At 38.8% G+C, this 18,100-nt stretch overlaps 1 protein-coding gene across 1 annotated transcript in view; it reads left to right on the forward strand.

Annotated features, from left to right (window-relative positions):
• Vps41 (VPS41 subunit of HOPS complex) overlaps nt 1-18,100 on the forward strand; it is a 156,742-nt gene that overhangs the window by 25,625 nt on the left and 113,017 nt on the right. Inside the window, exon 4 of the mRNA XM_036189157.1 lies at nt 3,929-4,006. Coding sequence (XP_036045050.1) covers nt 3,929-4,006 — 78 coding nt within the window. The remainder of the gene's footprint in view (nt 1-3,928; nt 4,007-18,100) is intronic.

The raw sequence follows: 18,100 nt of genomic DNA on the forward strand, positions 1-18,100 counted from the left end.
CTGATTCCTGATGTCTTAATGATTTGGACCCGTCCACCCTGCTTTCCCCGCTTCCCACCCTTCATCCTCCGTAATTATTCAGTGCCCCTCGTTAGACAGCTTTCCCAGCTGTACCGCCTGCCTTTCCTCTTGAATTAGATGGATCTCTCGTCTGTGTGAAGTTGCTTATAATTTCCTGTCCCTTGTTACGGAACTTCATGCTGTTGAGCAAGTTGTTTCCACTCTGGCCCTTCTTCTCTGTGTCTGCTTTCTAATTCTTCCTTCCAGGTTTATCCCGAAGCCCTTCCTATTTCCGTGGATCTTAGAGGCACTGCTACTTTAAACACAGTCTTTGCATTTAATTGTAAGACCTATTTTTTATATCTGTCTTCCTCAGGAAGCAAAACTTTATATTACATTTGCTCATTGTTTAAGTACATTATGATTCTTTTTGTGTGCTTATTGAAAGAACATTTGAATGCCATATTTGTCCCTTAGTTAACATCATACATGTCCAGTTGGCCAGAGAGCCTGATAGTTGGGAAAGATTACCACTCCTGACATTTACAACATAGACTGTCAGTTGATACCCATATTTTTATTAAGAGGATTCTGATTGAGTTGATAGCATTTCAGTTTTATTTTTGCTTTGTTTCTGTGGTTGTAGGAACAGAATGCAGGGCATAACAGGCACATGCTCTGTATTCCAACTACTCCTGGGACCTGCATTTCAGTATTTATTTCTGTCCCTGATTGCACTTGGTACCTGTTTCTAATGAAGTCTCATTAGTTTCTGGGACCTAATTCCTCACGTGTCACTGGAGGTTGTCCTAGAGGCGATGCTTTCAATATTATAAAACACTTTGAGGATGGACGGAACAGGCATGCAGTATGCTTCCTTTTCTTGGTGATTCCACAGAGCTGCTCACAAACCCATCTATTTCTCCCACATAAAGTTCAGTTGTGCACAGTGGGTTAAGATGTCTACCTTTTATAAAGCAAGGTTTCTTTAAACATTAAAGAGGACATTGAAGCTATATTTATGATTATATATCCTAGATTCTACATATTTTCAGGCTTAAAAATACAAACCAACCAAAATCTAATACCTAAGAAGCCCAAGGAGCTAAAAAAAAGTATTAGGGTTTTGAGAATTTAATAAAAATATGTTTTAATTATATTCACCCTGCTCCTCCAATTCCCCCCATTCCCAGGTCCTCCTGTTTTCCCCACCCACTCAACTTCATGGTTTTGTTGTTGTTGTTTTACCTGTCAAAGACCAAATTGTGCTGCCCAAATATTCTTTTGTGTGTGGCCTTCCACTGGAGCGTGGTCAGCTTAGCAGGGCTATACTTTAGAGAAAACAGATTTTCTCCCAGCAGCTAACAGTTGCCAGTAGATCCATGACTAGGGGTAGGATCGTGCCCAACTCCTATCTCTGTAATGGGGTGTGGTCTGGCTTGGGCTTGCACAGATTTTCTGCATACCATTGCAACCACTCTGAGTAGAGATGTGCAGCTGTGTCCAGAAGACACTGTTTCCTTAGAGCCATCCACTGCCTTTGGCTCTTACACTCTTTCCTCCCTCACTTCTGCAGGGACACATGAGCCTTGGGAGGAGGGTGGGATACATGTTCCATGTAGGGTGAAGCATTCTGGAGATTCTTGTTTCAGTGTCTTGACCAGGTTTTATTGCATTTATTTGTTTGTTTGCTTATTATCTGTGCATGTGTGTGAGAGAGGGTATATGTGTATATATGGGCATGATTGAGCCATGGTATGTGTATAAAGGTCAGAGGACAACTTGAAGTTGGTTCTCTTCATATGCCACACAGATCTATGGGATGGAATTCAGAAGCTTGTGGATTTTAATGGTTAGAAAGAAAATAAAACTTGAAGGATTTGTTCTTATATTTTGTCACATTGTGGACAATTTTGTATTTTCATTTTTGCTGCATTTTAAGTTAGTCAAAAGCATTAGCAAATGATTACATGAATTATCTAGAATTTCAGTAATTGAAGAAATATGATCAGCAAATTAAACATTATTTGGAAGTGTGTTTAGTTGCTTTCTTCTAAGAGATATTTATTTACTGTTTAAATGTTTAGATGTTTTCCTGAACAAAAGATAACTCATCATACAAATACCTGTAATTTTTTTCATAAATGGTCCAAATTTATTGTTCCTTTAGATTAAAAATATAAAAACAAAATTATATTTTACTACCTATCCTAAATGAATAAAAACTATAATTTTTCCAAAAAGAGATAAGGAATTATATTTAATCTCTGAATTGTTCCTAAAATAAAATGTAATTATTTTTTAAAATGGTCCTTGTAGTGATGCCACAGTGTGACACAATATTACCACATTTTAAGGGTCCAAACTCCCTTAGTTTTCTGACAAACTATATGCAGAATTTATGAGGAGAATCGATACTGTGAGATACTTGGGGTGCAGTGAGCTTTTAAGACCCATTCTTTTCCCGCAGAAAGCTGTCAAGTGGCGGATCGCTTGCCTTTGGTTAGCGTTTTATGTGGCATCTCCTATTCAGATACAGTCAGTGTCACTCTGAAGATACAGTGACAACCACTTGGGTCCTCTAGTTCTGATTAGAATGTTGTTGTGCTTTGGAGAAAACACTCCTGCTTGGTTTAAATATGCAGACTAATTTCCCACCAGGATCCCCTCTTCTCCCTTTCTCTTGCAGCGCCCAAGCCTGTTTGCACCAGGCTTGCTGTCTGCCCCGATGACTAATCGTCATGGCACCTGGTGCATTCAGGCAGTCCTGTGCAGCGGAATCGTCATCCCTAGTTATGTCTGCACACCTGATGTTTTATTAACCAGTATTGATTTTTGTACCCAGGGGACTTTTTTCTTCCTGAAAAAAGGCAACCTTGCAGGAGTGAAAGGCATTGCAGGGATGAATTTCTAATGAACTCCCTTTCCCCTTTTTGTGGCTCCTCTTTAATGTAGCTTTGTATTTTAAGTGCCTGAGTTGAAATTTCATTTTTAGCAATTCTATTTTGATAAATCCTTTCAAATCTTGACTTTCCGTAAGGTTATTTTTTAAAGATTGTGCTGCTTGACTGAAATGCTTAGTAGTGCCTATGAATCTGAGCATTTCATTATAGGCTGCAATGAAGCATGCTCACATGCAGTGAAATACAGAGGACTCTGGACTATTTGAGTAATGCTTAGAAAATGAAAAGGAAGAAAAATCTCATGTCGTATTTCAGGTAGTCCTTAAGTTTCTTCTGGCTTGTTTAGGATCAGTTCAAAAGAATAAAGAAACAGTGGGATGTGTGGACCAGCCTGATATCATAAAATGAATATGTAGCTCAGCTGTTACTTAGTGACAGGAAAGGATTATTTTTGCATTGGAATATAAACATTTATGCTCGGTGTTATGTGGTACCATTTATAGAGCTATCTTGAAGCTGATGATACAAGAACATCTGAGGTTTTTCATCCCTTAATATGGCATGGAATTTCCCATTCAGAAACAATACTTCATTGTTATTGAGCATTTCCCCCATTGGACTGAAATGATGGCCCGTATTTCCACATTTAACTTAAACTAGGGAGTTTCTTAATCATTTCCTCTGACTTTGAGTTCAACTGTAGCATGGTTGAGCTTTTATTGCTGCATTTTTAATTTACTGCCTCAGTCCATCAGGCATTGTGTACAGAATGCATACACCCCATTAGTTGTCAGTAGATGAGGGTCCTCATGAGTCATTTTGACAGCTGGCTTGCACTGTCATGGTAAATAGGCCTGGTTCTGTCATTTCCCCCAAGCTGGAGGTATTCCTTCTCTAAGGAATGCATATCTTTCAAGATATTGCAGATGATTATGCATTAAGTGTTTGCACTTTGAAAAGGTGTATATTAATTGTATACTAATACACTGCATATTCATTAATTGACCTCTCTGTTTTTCTTACAGTTTTTGGCACTGGGTACACATTATGGCAAGGTTTATTTACTTGATGTCCAGGGAAACATCACTCAGAAGTTTGATGTAGTAAGTATGTGGGGTAAAATAATGTACAAGTTGAGTGTCATGCTAAAAATTTGTGATTTTAGCAGTTGAATAGCATAAGAAGCTATTAATTAAATTAGAATGCTAAGAGTACAGTCTAAAATTTATAGTATATTTCTCAAGTTTTAAAGATGAACTAGAGAAAGAGATCTCTGAGATACAAGTATTCATATATTAGTTTGACTGATGTGTTTGTACTTACATAATATTTGTATAAATTTATCATTATAGGCATTGATTTGACTTTGACTGAAGCATTAAAATAATACATATGTGTAGATATACTTAATTGACAATGTAGAATGTCTAGATCAGTGGTTCTCAACCTTCCTAATGCTGTCACCCTTTAATACAGTCCAGCTCCCACCTCTTGAAGGGTTCGTAGGTGGAGGAGAGAGGAATGAGGAAATACCAAGTAGAAAGAGAGACCTAGCCAGTGAGGAGGAGAAAGACAGACAGGATAGCGTAGGGAGGGCCTGGATCAATACCCGGCAACCTCGAAGGTTTATTTAAAGGATTTTTTATAACATGCTAAGGGGAGAAGCAAAAGACACCCCCCACCCCCACTAGATCAAAGCATACTATACAGCCAAGTGTAGACCCTTCCAAACACCTGGTAACTACACCTGTGGCCAAATTATCTCTTTATGCAGCCCTGCTAGGTAAAGCAAGCTCAGATTCTCTGACCCTGAGTTAAGTTCTCACTAGGAAACCTCTGTGGGCTCCCACACAGTTCTTCATATTGTGGTGATCTCCATTGTTACTTCCTAACTGTAATTTTGCTACTGTTATGAATTGTAATGTAAACATGTGATATTCAGGATATCTGATATGTGACCCTCAGAGGGGTTGCAGCCCACAGGTTGAGAACCACTGGTTTAGATGAACTGTTATTAAAATGAAAAGATCCTGTTTTTATTAGTGAATAATGCTAATTTACATGCTTTGAAGTTTGTGGGATCCTTTGTGTGTGAACTTCTTTTTGATGTCTGAATTGTCTTGCCATCTCATTGAGTTGGCAAATGTGATTGAAGCTTGATTGGTTGTGTTAGTGGATCAGTTTATCTCTTCTAGTATGTACAGTTCAGATGTTTTATGTGAATGCTTTTAGGCTTACTTGATTGAGACTTTGGGTATCAAAGATTAAGGAAATGTTACATTTGAAGTTTTATTTTTGTGTTTAATGTACACCTTAAAGATATTGGTAACTTCTGTTTTTTTATGAAAATGTGGGGTAAAAAGATGATTATTTTGTGTGGGGGCAGATGTTAAGTTTTTTTTTTAGATTTATTTATTTTATTTTTGTGTATGAGTATTTTGTCTGCATGTATATATGTCCACTACCTGTGTCCCTGGTACATAAGGAAGTCAGAAGAGGGGCTTTGATCCCCTGGAACTAGAGTTTTTGTAGACTATTATGAGCCACCATGTGCATGCTGGGAACTGAACCCAGGTGCTTTGCAAAAGCCAAAAGTGTTTTTAATTATTTAGCCATCTCCCTAGTGGAGTGAGGGGAGGCATGATGTGCGCGCTTGCGCGCGCACGCGCGCGCGCGCACACACACACACACACACACACACACACACACACACACACACACAAAAGCAGGGTGAAGTGGGGACAGTGGAGCATTACACATGACTTCTCCACTTAAAGAAAAGTTTGTCTGAGCAGTCTCTTAAGTCATTAATATTCATTGTTTAGAACTTGTGTGTTTGCACACAAAGCAGCCTTCGTGTCTACTGGGCACATGCCTTCAGATCTGTCTTCTGTGAATCAGTGACATGTTAGCTTTGTCCTTCGTCCATCGTGTTACAGGGCATTCATGATCTCACCCATAGGACTCTCTGAACTTTTGGCCCTGTCTGACATCTTTAAAAATTAAGCTTCTGAAGTGTTTGTTATTTTGTTCATTTCTTTTTGTTGTTTTTCCTTTCTTTGGTAGATAAAGACGATGATTTGATGGGATTTTATTTGTTTATTCTCTCCAAGAAATTAGATAATTTGCCCTGGAAAAGTTACTTGTGTAAGGTCATGGCTTCTTGATGGTGTTTGTCAGATTAGAATTTTGAGTGTCAGATTCAGATGGTCATTATCTTTTGGAGGAAGTGCTAATATCAGTTTCACATCTGTCATGAGATTTTTATTTCCTTTTCCTGTTTCTGTTTTGGTTGATTTGTAGGACTCAGGGTGCCTCTTCTTTTAAAGACTGCCTTTGATTTTGAAACTACTTGTTAGCACTTGAATTTCTTCAGATGTAATAGTTGCCAATTTTTGCATTGTTCTGCATTATTTTTTTGAGACAGAGTCTTACCCTATAGCCCCCCTCCCCCATTCTGTGTTCTGTGTGTCATAGGAAGGCCAGGGCAAGGACTCTAGCTCCCCCAGAGGTCTGGGGTTGGATATGGCAGTCCAGCCTCTGCCATGGTTGCCATAGCTATTCTAGAACCTTTCTCTTCATTGGGAAGATAATAAGAGAAAAGCAAAGATTTTGAAGAAATTAGTGAATATCTTTGATTTTATTTTTTACCTACAGGTAAAAAATAATGTAAATAAATTAAGATCAGATAAAATAATAATTCATTATATTTGTATAACGTTTTTTAATTTCCTCAAGAAATGTGTTTTCAGTCCATTCATTGCATTGGTACTTTTGATTCCAGCAGTGGGATAATGACACAGTGGTGTTGGCCCTGTTGGCAAAGGACGGAAGTATGAAGGAATCACTTTTAAAAATGTGTCTAAGGTGATTCACATATTTGAGCTGGATAGTGCCATTATGCCAGAAGTTAACTTTCTCTTACCAATGTAATATAAGAGAAAAAAAAAAAAACCTGAACAACTCATTCTGTATTTTAAAAAAGTAATATTGTTTCTGCCACTAATACTTCAAGAGGAATAATGTTGTTGGAGGAATCTGCTAAAGCTGAACAAGGATGCCCGATAACCTGGCAGCTGCACTTTGGAAACTCATTTCCAAGGAGAATGAATGCATGTATAGCACATAGGTCCATAGAACTGTAGGTCCGCACTGGCTTAACTCCTGATGGCCTCCAAATGGAAGCAACTCAAGTGTCCACTGGCAGGAGAAATGGATATCTACATTGTGCTGTGTTCTGAGCAACAAAATGAAGAGATTGTTAGTACGTGCAAACTGTGGCCAATGAAGCCAGCTAACCAGAGTTACTTTTGAATTCCTGTTTGGAATGTATGATTATAAAATACCATTATACTTAAATGACTCATTTTTCTGTAACATATTTATTTAAAATTTGCCATCAAAGTACTTATTTTTTAAAAATGATCATATTATTGTGTTGTTTCTGTGTTAAACATTTTAGAGCATTATGTCACATCAGCTAAGTATTTTTTTTTTTACATGTTAGTAAAAATGCAAAGACTCTATTAGTCAAACCAAACTTCTCGTATACCAAATTTTTGTGTTTTTCTTCCTTTACTAGAGGTAGAAAGAAAGCTACAGGGTTTTACTGTGATGTGTCATGGGAGGAGATGTTAGATTAATACTTTAGAAAACATATGATTATTGAACAAAAGGATAAAAAGTAAACAAGAGCTTTAGGCATTTTTTTTTTTGTTGTTAAGATTGACAACATTTTTGAAGAGGTAAGGATTTTCCTTGAATTCCAGTAGTCTGTTAGTATTTCTAATTGTTTTCATTTGGGGTAAATTAACAGCTTCTGATCCATATTTGCCAATCTTTGGAACTGTTTATGTTCATACACTAATAAAAGCCCATCTTCAAAACTTAACTAGTTTGAAAATTGTGTTTGTTGTTTTTGTTTTTTGTTTGTTTGTTTGTTTGTTTGTTTTTTTGAGAAAGGGTTTCTCTGTGTAGCCCTGGCTGTCATGGGACTCGCTCTGTAGACTAGGCCTCAAATTCAGAGATCAGCCTGCCTCTATCTCCTGAGTGCTGGGATTAAAGGCATGCTGCTGCCCGGCTGAAAATATTCTTATTTTCAGGAAAATGGATGAAAATTATCATATTAAGTGAAATTAGTCAAACTCAGAAAAACAAATATTGAGTATTTTTTCATATTGAAATAGATTTAAAGAAAGAAAGAAAAAAAAACAGGACTTGAAAGCATAAGGGGGTCTATTTGGAAACAGGAAAGTGACCAATGGGGAAGGGTAGAGGAATAAGATAGAAGAACAGTGGGGTTGATTGTATGTAAAGTACATGATCTTCAGACATGAAGCTCAGAGGTTGCCAAGCTGGAACTTTCTGAAAGCCTCCTGGATCTTGAGGATTAGATTTTATGGTACCAATAGTCCTATCTTGCTATGACACCAGCAACCAACATGGCATGATAGCCCTAAGGGTACAGAAGTGGCATGTGTACCCTGGCAATAACCAGCAGCTCTCTAATTGGACTTATGAGCCACTCAACAAGAGGGAAATCACCCTTGGTACTGGAAACCTAGCCAACTGTGTAGGGTAAATGAAGTCATGGATCTTGGAGGAAAACTTACAACGACCACTTTATCAAGCCAACATAATTTGTAACTGCATTCTAAATATTTGTTTGTCCTTATACTCACAGATAAGTATAGTTCTCAACCCTCATTCAGAAAACTTCTCTTTGCAACAGAGAGAGACATTTACAGAAAATCACAACTTACGAAATATAGAGTTATGGATCCCAGTCCCAGTTGATATATATGCAACACAACTTCATTGTGGAAGATGGGACACAAATATTCTAAGAGCTAGATGAACAGGACGTTGCCTTTGAGATTCTGTCTCCTAGAAATGTCAAAACTTTCTCATTTCCCATTCTTGCTCCTGTGGGAAGAGATGGTATAGTAATTTCATCTGAACTGAAACATTCTCTCCAGGAGGGAGGAAGGGGTTCATAAACTCAGAAAGCTAAAGAAACGTATAAGACTCAGGAAACTCATCAATAACAAGATTTGTAAGGCCTCTTCCTACAATAATAAAAAAAATGTACTAACAGTTGCTGGGGAAGATTGATTGTCGCCATCTTAGGAGTCACTCACTAATTGCCTGTTTATAGTTCTTCACTCTGGGGTGGGGCCTTGTGAGATTTCCTCTATCCATGTTGGTATGTCAACTGGTATTGTCATTATTCAGGTCTTGTATAGGATACAAAAATTAATCAAAGACCTCAGTGTGAATCTCAAAACACTAAAACTGCTAGAAGAAAACATGGGCAGAAAACTGCAAGATATAGGCATAGGAAAAAACTTTCTGAATAGGAATCCATTTGTCCAGGAATTAAGGCCAACAATTGACAAGTACGACCTCCTAAAACTAAAACATTTCTGTATAACAAGGGAAACAATCAAATAAAGAGGAAGCCTATAGAGTGGGAGAAAAATCTGCCAGCCATTACTCTGATATAGGATTGATATCCAGAATATATAAAGAACTCCAAAAACAAAGGGCTGAGAAACAAATTAAAAATGGACTATGAATCTGAACAGAGAGTTTAGGTTTATTCTTCAAAAGAAAAAAAAAATGGCCAAAAATCCCTTAAAAAGCATTCAACACCTTTAGCAAATTAGGGAAATATAAATGAAAACTTCTTTGAAATATCCTCTCACCCAGCTGAAAGACATGTGCTGGTGAGCATCTGGAGAAAGGGGAACCTCATCTACCATTGGTAGGATTGCAAACTGTTGTAGGCATTCTGGATATCAGTATAAAATATTCTTGAGAAACTGAAAATAGATGTATAATATGGTTCATCTATACTGCTATCATAATTTGCTCTCAGTTGCTGTAATAAAGATCGTGATCAAAAGTAACATGGGGAGGAAAAGGTTTATGTGTCTTACAAGTTACAGTTCATTGGGGGGTGGGGGGAAGCCAAGACAGGAACTCAAGGCAGGAACCTGAGGGGCGGAATTGAAGCAGAGACCGTCAAACTTATTGGCTCCTTGGTGAGCTCAGCTGCTTACTGGCTTGTTCCTCTTGGGTTGTTTAGCTTACTTGCTTATACCAACCCAGGAGTAACTGCCCAGGGGTGGCATTGACCCAGTAAGCTTGGCCCTCCCACATCAATTATTGATCAAGAAAACCTGCTATAGATCTTCCTATAGGCGACGGAGGCATTTTTCCAGGTGTGGTTCTTCCCAAATAATTTTAGCTTGTGTCAAATTGACAAGCAAACAACCAACCAAATAAGCAACAAAACTAGTTCCTGGCATGTGCCCACAACAGCAATCTACGAAAAACACGTCATGTAGATAATAAAAGTTAATAGAAGAAAGGGAATTTAGATGTAAAGAATATGATGGAAAGCTTAGGAACAAGCATGCACATATAACAATCAGAAGATGACATATGGATCAAAAGAAATACAGAGAAGCAGCTAGAGCTCAGATTGGAAAGGTGCATTCCCGGCCGTGGCCAGGGTCCAAGGCTTTTTCTTCCTCTGAACACATGCATTGTTATCATTTTCCTTGGAATGTGGTCCTTCATCTTGCCTGTTGCAGCTGCATGTCCCTGTATTTCTACATCTTGTTCCCATTCGTCTTCTGGGGCTGTTTGGTGCCAAATAAGCATGTATTGGTTGATGGTACCTTCTTTTGGTTTACACCTCTGAAGCTAGTTAGTTGGCATTGTGTATCCTTTCAGTAGACATCTGGGAATCAGATCTTGCTTGCCTGTGTATCATTCACACCTAGGTTTTTCACTATGTGTATGATTATTTTTTTCCTATTGCAATCTGCTATAGAATGAATTGTATCTCCTCTGCTAATTCATAATTTTGAAGTCCTAACCTCCACTGTGATGGTGTTTGGGAATGAGACATTTGGGAGGTGATTAGATTTAGATAAGGCCATGGGGGAGGGGCATTAGAAACACCAAAGAGGTCCCCTGCCCCAGAACTGGGAAATCTCTGTTGTGCAAGTTGTCCTGACCATAGTGTTTTCCTAGGGTACATCTAGCTGCCTGGTATAAGCTGTGGACCTTAAACCTTGCTGGTTGGTTTTTAGTAACTTGTCACAACCTAGACATACCTGGGATGAGGGTACCTTAATTGAAGAATTACCTCCATCAGAATGGCCTATAAGTCTGTGGGGGCATTTTCTTGACTAGTGATGATGTGGGAAGGCCCACCTCACTGTGGATGGTGCTACCCCTGGGCAGGTGGCCCTGGGTTGTATAAGAAACCAGGTTGAGTAAGCCATGGGAAGCAAGCCAGTGAGCAGTGTCTGTCTATGGCTTCTGCTTCAGTTCCTGCCTTGTGTTTCTGACCTGACTTGTCTCAATGGTGGACTGTAGTATGGAAGTTCTAGTAGCTAACTTCATAGACACACTCTAAAGTGGTACAATCCTGACATTGCCTGGCAGCATCTCACGTAACATTTCATATGACTTTAGTTCAAATCAGAAAAATTCCATATATCAGGACAGTTTTCCAGATGGAGTTTTATAGCTTTCTTCCCACATTAGAATTACTATGCATGCATACATGCATGATTCCCTAGCTATGTTTTACTTGTCATGTAGCATGTGTGATATCAGGGGTGATTATTTATTGGAAGAGTCTTGGGAATCAGGTCTAAGAACCTCAGCTAGCTCTCCTCACTCAGACAAGCCATGCATCATGCTATATGTCCTTTGTTATCTGGTGCCTGTCCTGAAGCAGGTATTGACTGTAGTGTACTATTTTAGCTGTGGCATCATTAATTAGGAAGCAGGGTTTGTATCTGTTGATATGATCAGAATGGTACATTGTTGGCCCAAATGTGCCAGCATCTATAATTCTGTAAGACTGATTGACAGGTCTCAGACTCTCATGTGCTTAGAGAACCTGTTTTCTGTATTTGAGCACAGTGTTTTCAGTGATAAGAGATGTGTCAAATGAATTGTGAATTACTTAAATGGGAAACATTCTAACTTTTGATAAACGATGCTGAGGAAACTCACATTTCCAATTTTCTGCATTAAATATAATCTCAAGTTTGTGGATTAGGCACAGGTACCTTGATAACTTTGTGGCATCCATGCATCTAAGCGAGTAAGAAAACTTATTTGGCATCAAGGCTGCTTGTCTAATTTAGAGTCAAGTGTAGAGTGAAGGATGCTGAAATATCTGACCCTTTTGTGGTCAGTGTGTTTGGGCAGGTAGCTCTTTAGCAGCTAGATTTTAATAGTTCTTCATAGAAGGAAATACCCTGAAACTTTCCTGTTTCAAAGTCCAGGCTGAAGCAATTTTAACTTCCTAAAACATGACTGTGCTGTGAAGATGGTTAGTAGCCTGGAGTTTAGCTGGCTGAAACCTGTGGATTATTTCCTTCTGCATTGATAGCACTCTTGGACTGGGCCTTTCTTTGGGACTCAGCCATTTTTTTCAAAAAAAAAAAAGGTGAGAGAAAGATCATGAGCAAGGTGAGACTCAGGAGCGGCAATCACATTTGCAAAAGGAGACTGAGAAGCTGTGGAAGCTGGAATTGGGAGTTTTGAGCTTTGGATAGCTGGGTTTCAGGTTGTCAATGTGATGGATTCTTCTGAGAAACGGAATCACCAGGCTGAGGAGTGGTTACCAGAAAGTGTTCATATAAACATTTGTGTATCCTTCTGGAGCTTGAGAACAGGGGAGTGAACAGCAAAGGATAGGTAGGCAACAGTTACACAGACTTTTTGCCAGGATTAGCCAGTAGATGTCAAGAAAAGTGCTGGGTTTCTAGAGATTGTTTCTGCAAGGTGATTGGCTTTGAAGTTGATGTATTTGGGAAATGAAACCAGGAGATGAATGGTAGATTGGATGTTATGAACCAGAAGGCTGAGCCTTTGTGTATTCATAAGGTCTGCTTAGATAGTTTAGCAGCATTTTTACCTTGTGTTTGTTTTATTTAAAAGAAACGTTTTAATATTTGGGAATCCTGACAGAGTATGTCTCAAAGTAATTGTATATACTTTCTTCTTAATCTGATTTTCTTATTGAATAGATTTCTTTTTGTTGCACTCCCCACCCCCTTTTTGGAAACTATTTATTTGGCAATAATTCCCAGTTATCTTTTATTTAATTGACTTGTATATTAATTAGAACATATAGACACTTGAAGCATATTTTCCTCCACCTCTCCATAGTATGGAAACTTATATAACATTCTTATCACTTGATGTTTATTTCATACCAATCAGATGGTATCATAACTTCTAGCAATACTATGAATCTGAACTCCAGCTTTCTGTTTCATCAAAAGGAAGAGAAACAACACACTAAAGCTCAGTAAAATGGGATAACATAATTTAGATACCTATTACAATGGCTGCAATTACAAAGAGTAGCCATGTCAAGGGTTAGGGGATGTGGAAGAGCTGAACCTCCTTCCTTCCCCTCTGCTCCTCTCTCCTCTTCCCTTCCCTTGTAGCGTTGGGGATCAAACCCAGGACCCTACACTGTCTGGGAAAGTGCTCTGGCCATAAGCTGTATCCCCCCGACAGATGCAGAACTTGATGGCACTGATGCAGAAATAACAGGCAGTGGGCAAGGTTTTAGGAAATTAAATGTAAAGCCACTGTATGCCCCAGACTTTCTAGACATGGAGATGAAAACAGGTGTGCATAGAAAGACATATATCAAAAGTCATGAGGCTTTTTTATAATACACTCCAGCTGTAGACAACCTTTGTTGTCTGTCTATGGTAAATAGGTAAACAAAATAAAGCTCATCTATATAATTGCATTTCTCATCAGTGCAAAGGAAAGAACTATTTGTGAAAACAACATTGGCAACAGAAATGTACGTGTCCCACATGCACAAAGAAAACAATACAGAAAAAAAGTGGATCCATTTGTTGTTGTCTGGAGTTGTCGATGCTTTGCCCACATATCAAATGGTGCTGAACCCTAGAGTACAGCCGGGGATGAGTATCCTTGGTGGGTAGGAAGCTTTTGAATATGTTCTTTATGGTGAGGGGCCTAGGCCAGAGGCCATCAGGTTTCTGTTACAAGTGTCTGTGTTTCCTTACAATTTGGCATGCCATGTTATACCCACCAGTGTAGTTTAGCAATGTGTTTGTGTTGCTACTTGTGGTCACCAGCATTGGCCATTCTCATGCAAAACCTCATTGCCATTGTTTAGATTTCTAGAAAATGGGAAATATATTGATTTAATCTGTATTTTTCTGTTTTCTAATGAGGCTGTTTACTCTTGAGGGTGGTACATGTACTTTGTTAGTATATATGTAAAGTTCTAAATTGATTTGTACTTAAAAAGTTTATTGTTTACAGGCAAAAAAAAATTGAGAAAGCAACTCTTGATTAGGGTGGGTCATATGACTCAGAATCAGAATTGTCACTAGCAAGTCAAATTTAATGGTTTTCAACAGTAAATGAGGGATATTTCTACTTTTATATTATCTTGGTATTACGAATATGAGCTTTATTGGTTTATTGGCATGTATTTGAATTTTTGGTTTTTCGAGACAGGGTTTCTGTGTGTAGCTTTGTGCCTTTCCTGGATCTCGCTTTGGAGACCAGGCTGGCCTCGCACTCACAAAGATTAAAGGCGTGCACCACCACTGCCCGGCATTTGATTCTTTAAGTTTTAAAAAAGATATGATATATTTGTGCCATGTTTTAACAAGTATATTATTCTGTAAAAATGCTACCTGTATTATGGTTTGTGAAATGGTTCAGTGGTTAAGAGCACTTGCTGCTCTTGTAGAGGAAATGAGTTGGGTTCCCAGCAACCACACGGGAAGTTCACAACTGCCTGTAAGCTCCAGCTCCAGGGAAGCTGACACTCTCTTGTGGCCTCCACAGGTATCTGTATGCACTGGCACACAGGCATGCAAATAAAAATAGTAAGTCTTTAAAAGACTGGCAGATACCTCCTTCTAGTATGTGGCTCATGTTTAAATTTCTCAATTATAGCCATTTCATTTCATAATTTTTTAATAGAGTAAATATGTGTCAGTCTTCTCATTTATAGTTTGTGTTGGGTGTTTCTTTCTTTATCTCTTTCTTTGTTTCTTTTCTTTTTCTTTTTTTAATTTCGTTTTTGAGACAGAGTTTCTCTGTGTAGCCCTGACTGTCCTGAAACTCACTCTGTAGACTAGACTGGCCTCAAACTCACAGAGATCCACCTGCCTCTGCCTCCCAAGTGCTTAAAGGCATGTATTTATTTTCTTCATCTTCAAAAGTGTTCTGTAATCATATCTCAGATTTATATATCAATTTTTGGGTTATTTGAGCTAATGCTTTTAAAGTATATAGTGCAAGACTGGGTAAATGATAAATATCAGAAGATGAACCAAGTGAAGAGTGGCTTTTAACTGCAGGCATTTTTATACTCCTTGAAGAATATATGTTAATTTATTCATGTAGTGGGATTTAATGTTTATTGCATATAAGACTGGGAAAAAGGGAAGGAAGAAGGAAAAAGAAAAGCAGAAGAGGCTTATGTAGTGCCCATACTCTGACATCAACTCTACCGGCTGCTCCATTAGGTCCTTTGTCTGTTTGGGAGGGGGCCTATCTTTATTCTGTGGTGCAAAGAGAACTTAGTAATTAGCTAGGTGAGCTCTGTCCAGGAAGGTCCGGGGAAGTGACTGAAGCAGTTTCTTTCTAACGCAGAGCAGATGCAGCTTGGTCTCTGGCATCCCTCTTCCTGTTGGAAACATCAAGAGGTGTAATCCACTTGAGAAATGACCCACTGGAAGTCTGTGTTTGTACTGAGCTTTATAGCAGTAGTTTTTGTGGGGAAAAGTCCAGCTGAATTTGTGAATTGGGGGGTGGTATTTCTTTACCAGGTATTGGAAAAGTAAATTAGGAAGGATGCACTTTGGTTAATGATTTGGTTATGTAAACTATTTGTATTGTCTTTTTTAGATGAGTGATTTCACTAGCTCTTAAATAGAAGGGTTTTAACCTATTGAAAGTTTGGCATTTTGCATTGCTGCAGCAGAGTTGAAATGATAATGAGAAACAGGAGAACATCTTTATTGCTATTAGGTTGTTTTTTTCTTTGCCCGTGATAGGATCATTGACTTGTGTGGTGGAAAAACAGGAATGTCTGTGGGCCCATAAGATGCTCATGCCATTGTAAAGTGGGTCATGGACAGGCATTTGGGCATTGTTTGGCTTTTGTGTGTGTTTGGGGCTTTCAGGGTCTCATGGACCTCATGTCAACTTTGAACTTGTTTGCACTTCTTGAGCCATTATATAGCAGGTCCTCAGAACAGCAATGCAAGGGTAGCTTTGTTAGGAGCTAATTTTAAAGAAAAGTAGCATGTTCTTTATTCTTTCATATTTATATAGTCTCAAGGATGGCAACTCATTTCTAGTGTTGTATTCTTATTAAAACACATGGCTCCACTGCATTGTTCTTGGGAAAAAAGAGAAAAACTTTGTGCATGGGGTTGTAGTGTTACACATCCTATAATTTAGCTATCATGGGAACATGGTCAGTTCCACAACACTATGTCTACCTTTCTCTATACTCATCTGGACATTAAAACCAATTTCTGTTTCTTTTGTTTTCTTTTTTCTGTTTCCCAGACAGGATTTTTCCATATAGCTTTGGCTGTCTTGGAACTCACTCTGTAGATCAGGCTGGCCTCAAACTCAAAGAGATCTGCTTGCCTCTGCCTCCCAAGTGCTAGAATTAAAGGCGTGTGCCACCACTGCCCACAGATCAGCTGGATTGTGTGTTATGTGCAGATATTGCCACTGCAGGTTACTGTCAGGAGTTGAAGGAACGACACCATGCTTTCTGCACTGAATTCTGGCTCCATAGGCCAGCAACATTGCTGTCAACAGAGGCCTGCCTTTTAATAAGACATCAAATGCTCTTTTTCCTTGGGATCTAGTGGGCCTACAAGGCAAAGTCTCTCATTCTTTTTCATATAATTGCAGAAGGAGAGAACAAAGTCACTCTGCCTCATTGCAAAGAGTAGTCTTTTTTATGCTGGTAAGCATCATCAGAAGGTCCCTCCGTTCTTTTCTATGCCTCAGTGTTTACTTTTCATCTCTGACATTTATCCCTGTCATCTGCTCCATTGTTCTCTGTCTATTCTTCTGATGCTTCCTTTATCTTGTTCTCCCTGCACTAGTTCTGCAGATTGCCACCGCCCTTGTTCAAGCCTTTATTGAATCTCACATGGGTTATTGCAGTAAAGCCCAGCTGATCTCCCTGTCTCGTGTCTCTGCAAATCTACCCTTCACACAGCTGCTCAAGTAATCTTCCCAAAGTGATGCTGGGCTTTCATTCTCCTTTTCACCAGCAAGAGGCTCCCAGATCCCAGTAGAATACAGCTGCCCTTCTGGGTAGCTTGCAGGACTTGCAGTTGACCTTCACAGTGTTCTCCTGAACTGTAGTCCATACCATAGCTGGAGCTAGGTAGAATGTGCTTGCCTGTCTTGCTCATGGAAATGGTGACCCATCTTCTCTGTGACATTGCCCTTGATGTTCACAGGCAGAAGAATATGTATATGATGTTCACTTAATAATGACTTCTAGTTCCTCGTGCAAACGTTCTCAAAATTTGCCTGCAAAGTGATGACAGTTAAACATAGTGCAGCCCCCACTCTGGGTAAGTTGATTTGATGTTATGATCTGGAAATTAATGTGTTAAATTATTTCATAGAAGCTCAAAGACTCCTCAAAGGCAGACCTGGTTTGTCCACCCCCCACCTTACATTCTGCTTATGTCATGTAGGTGTTTAGAATGGTTAAACTTATTTTATTAAACCAAACCATTAACAAATTGGTCTCCTTATAACATATTTGCAACAATTTGGTGACAGCCTTTCTTTTTCTGTTATTTTATGTTTTGGTGGCTTTGTGTATGACCAAGGAAAGTATCTGCTCAATTAAATTTTTTTCACCATACTTTACATATTATATGTCCCCACTGAAAACTGAGTAGTATTTCATTTCACATTATCTATGTTTGGAATAAATGCTTAACTGTTTATCCTTTTAACACAGTGTCATTCTAGTAATAAGGATCACTTCATAATGACCTCAGGACCAATGCAGTATTTGGCTGGTTTTCAGCAATTTTTTATTGGCAGAGTGGCTGCCTGGAAGAAAAGCTTTTATTTGTTCCTTACACAGTTGCCTGAATCAC

This window comes from Onychomys torridus, chromosome 5 (genome assembly GCF_903995425.1).
Source record: "Onychomys torridus chromosome 5, mOncTor1.1, whole genome shotgun sequence".
Classification (NCBI taxonomy): domain Eukaryota; kingdom Metazoa; phylum Chordata; class Mammalia; order Rodentia; family Cricetidae; genus Onychomys; species Onychomys torridus.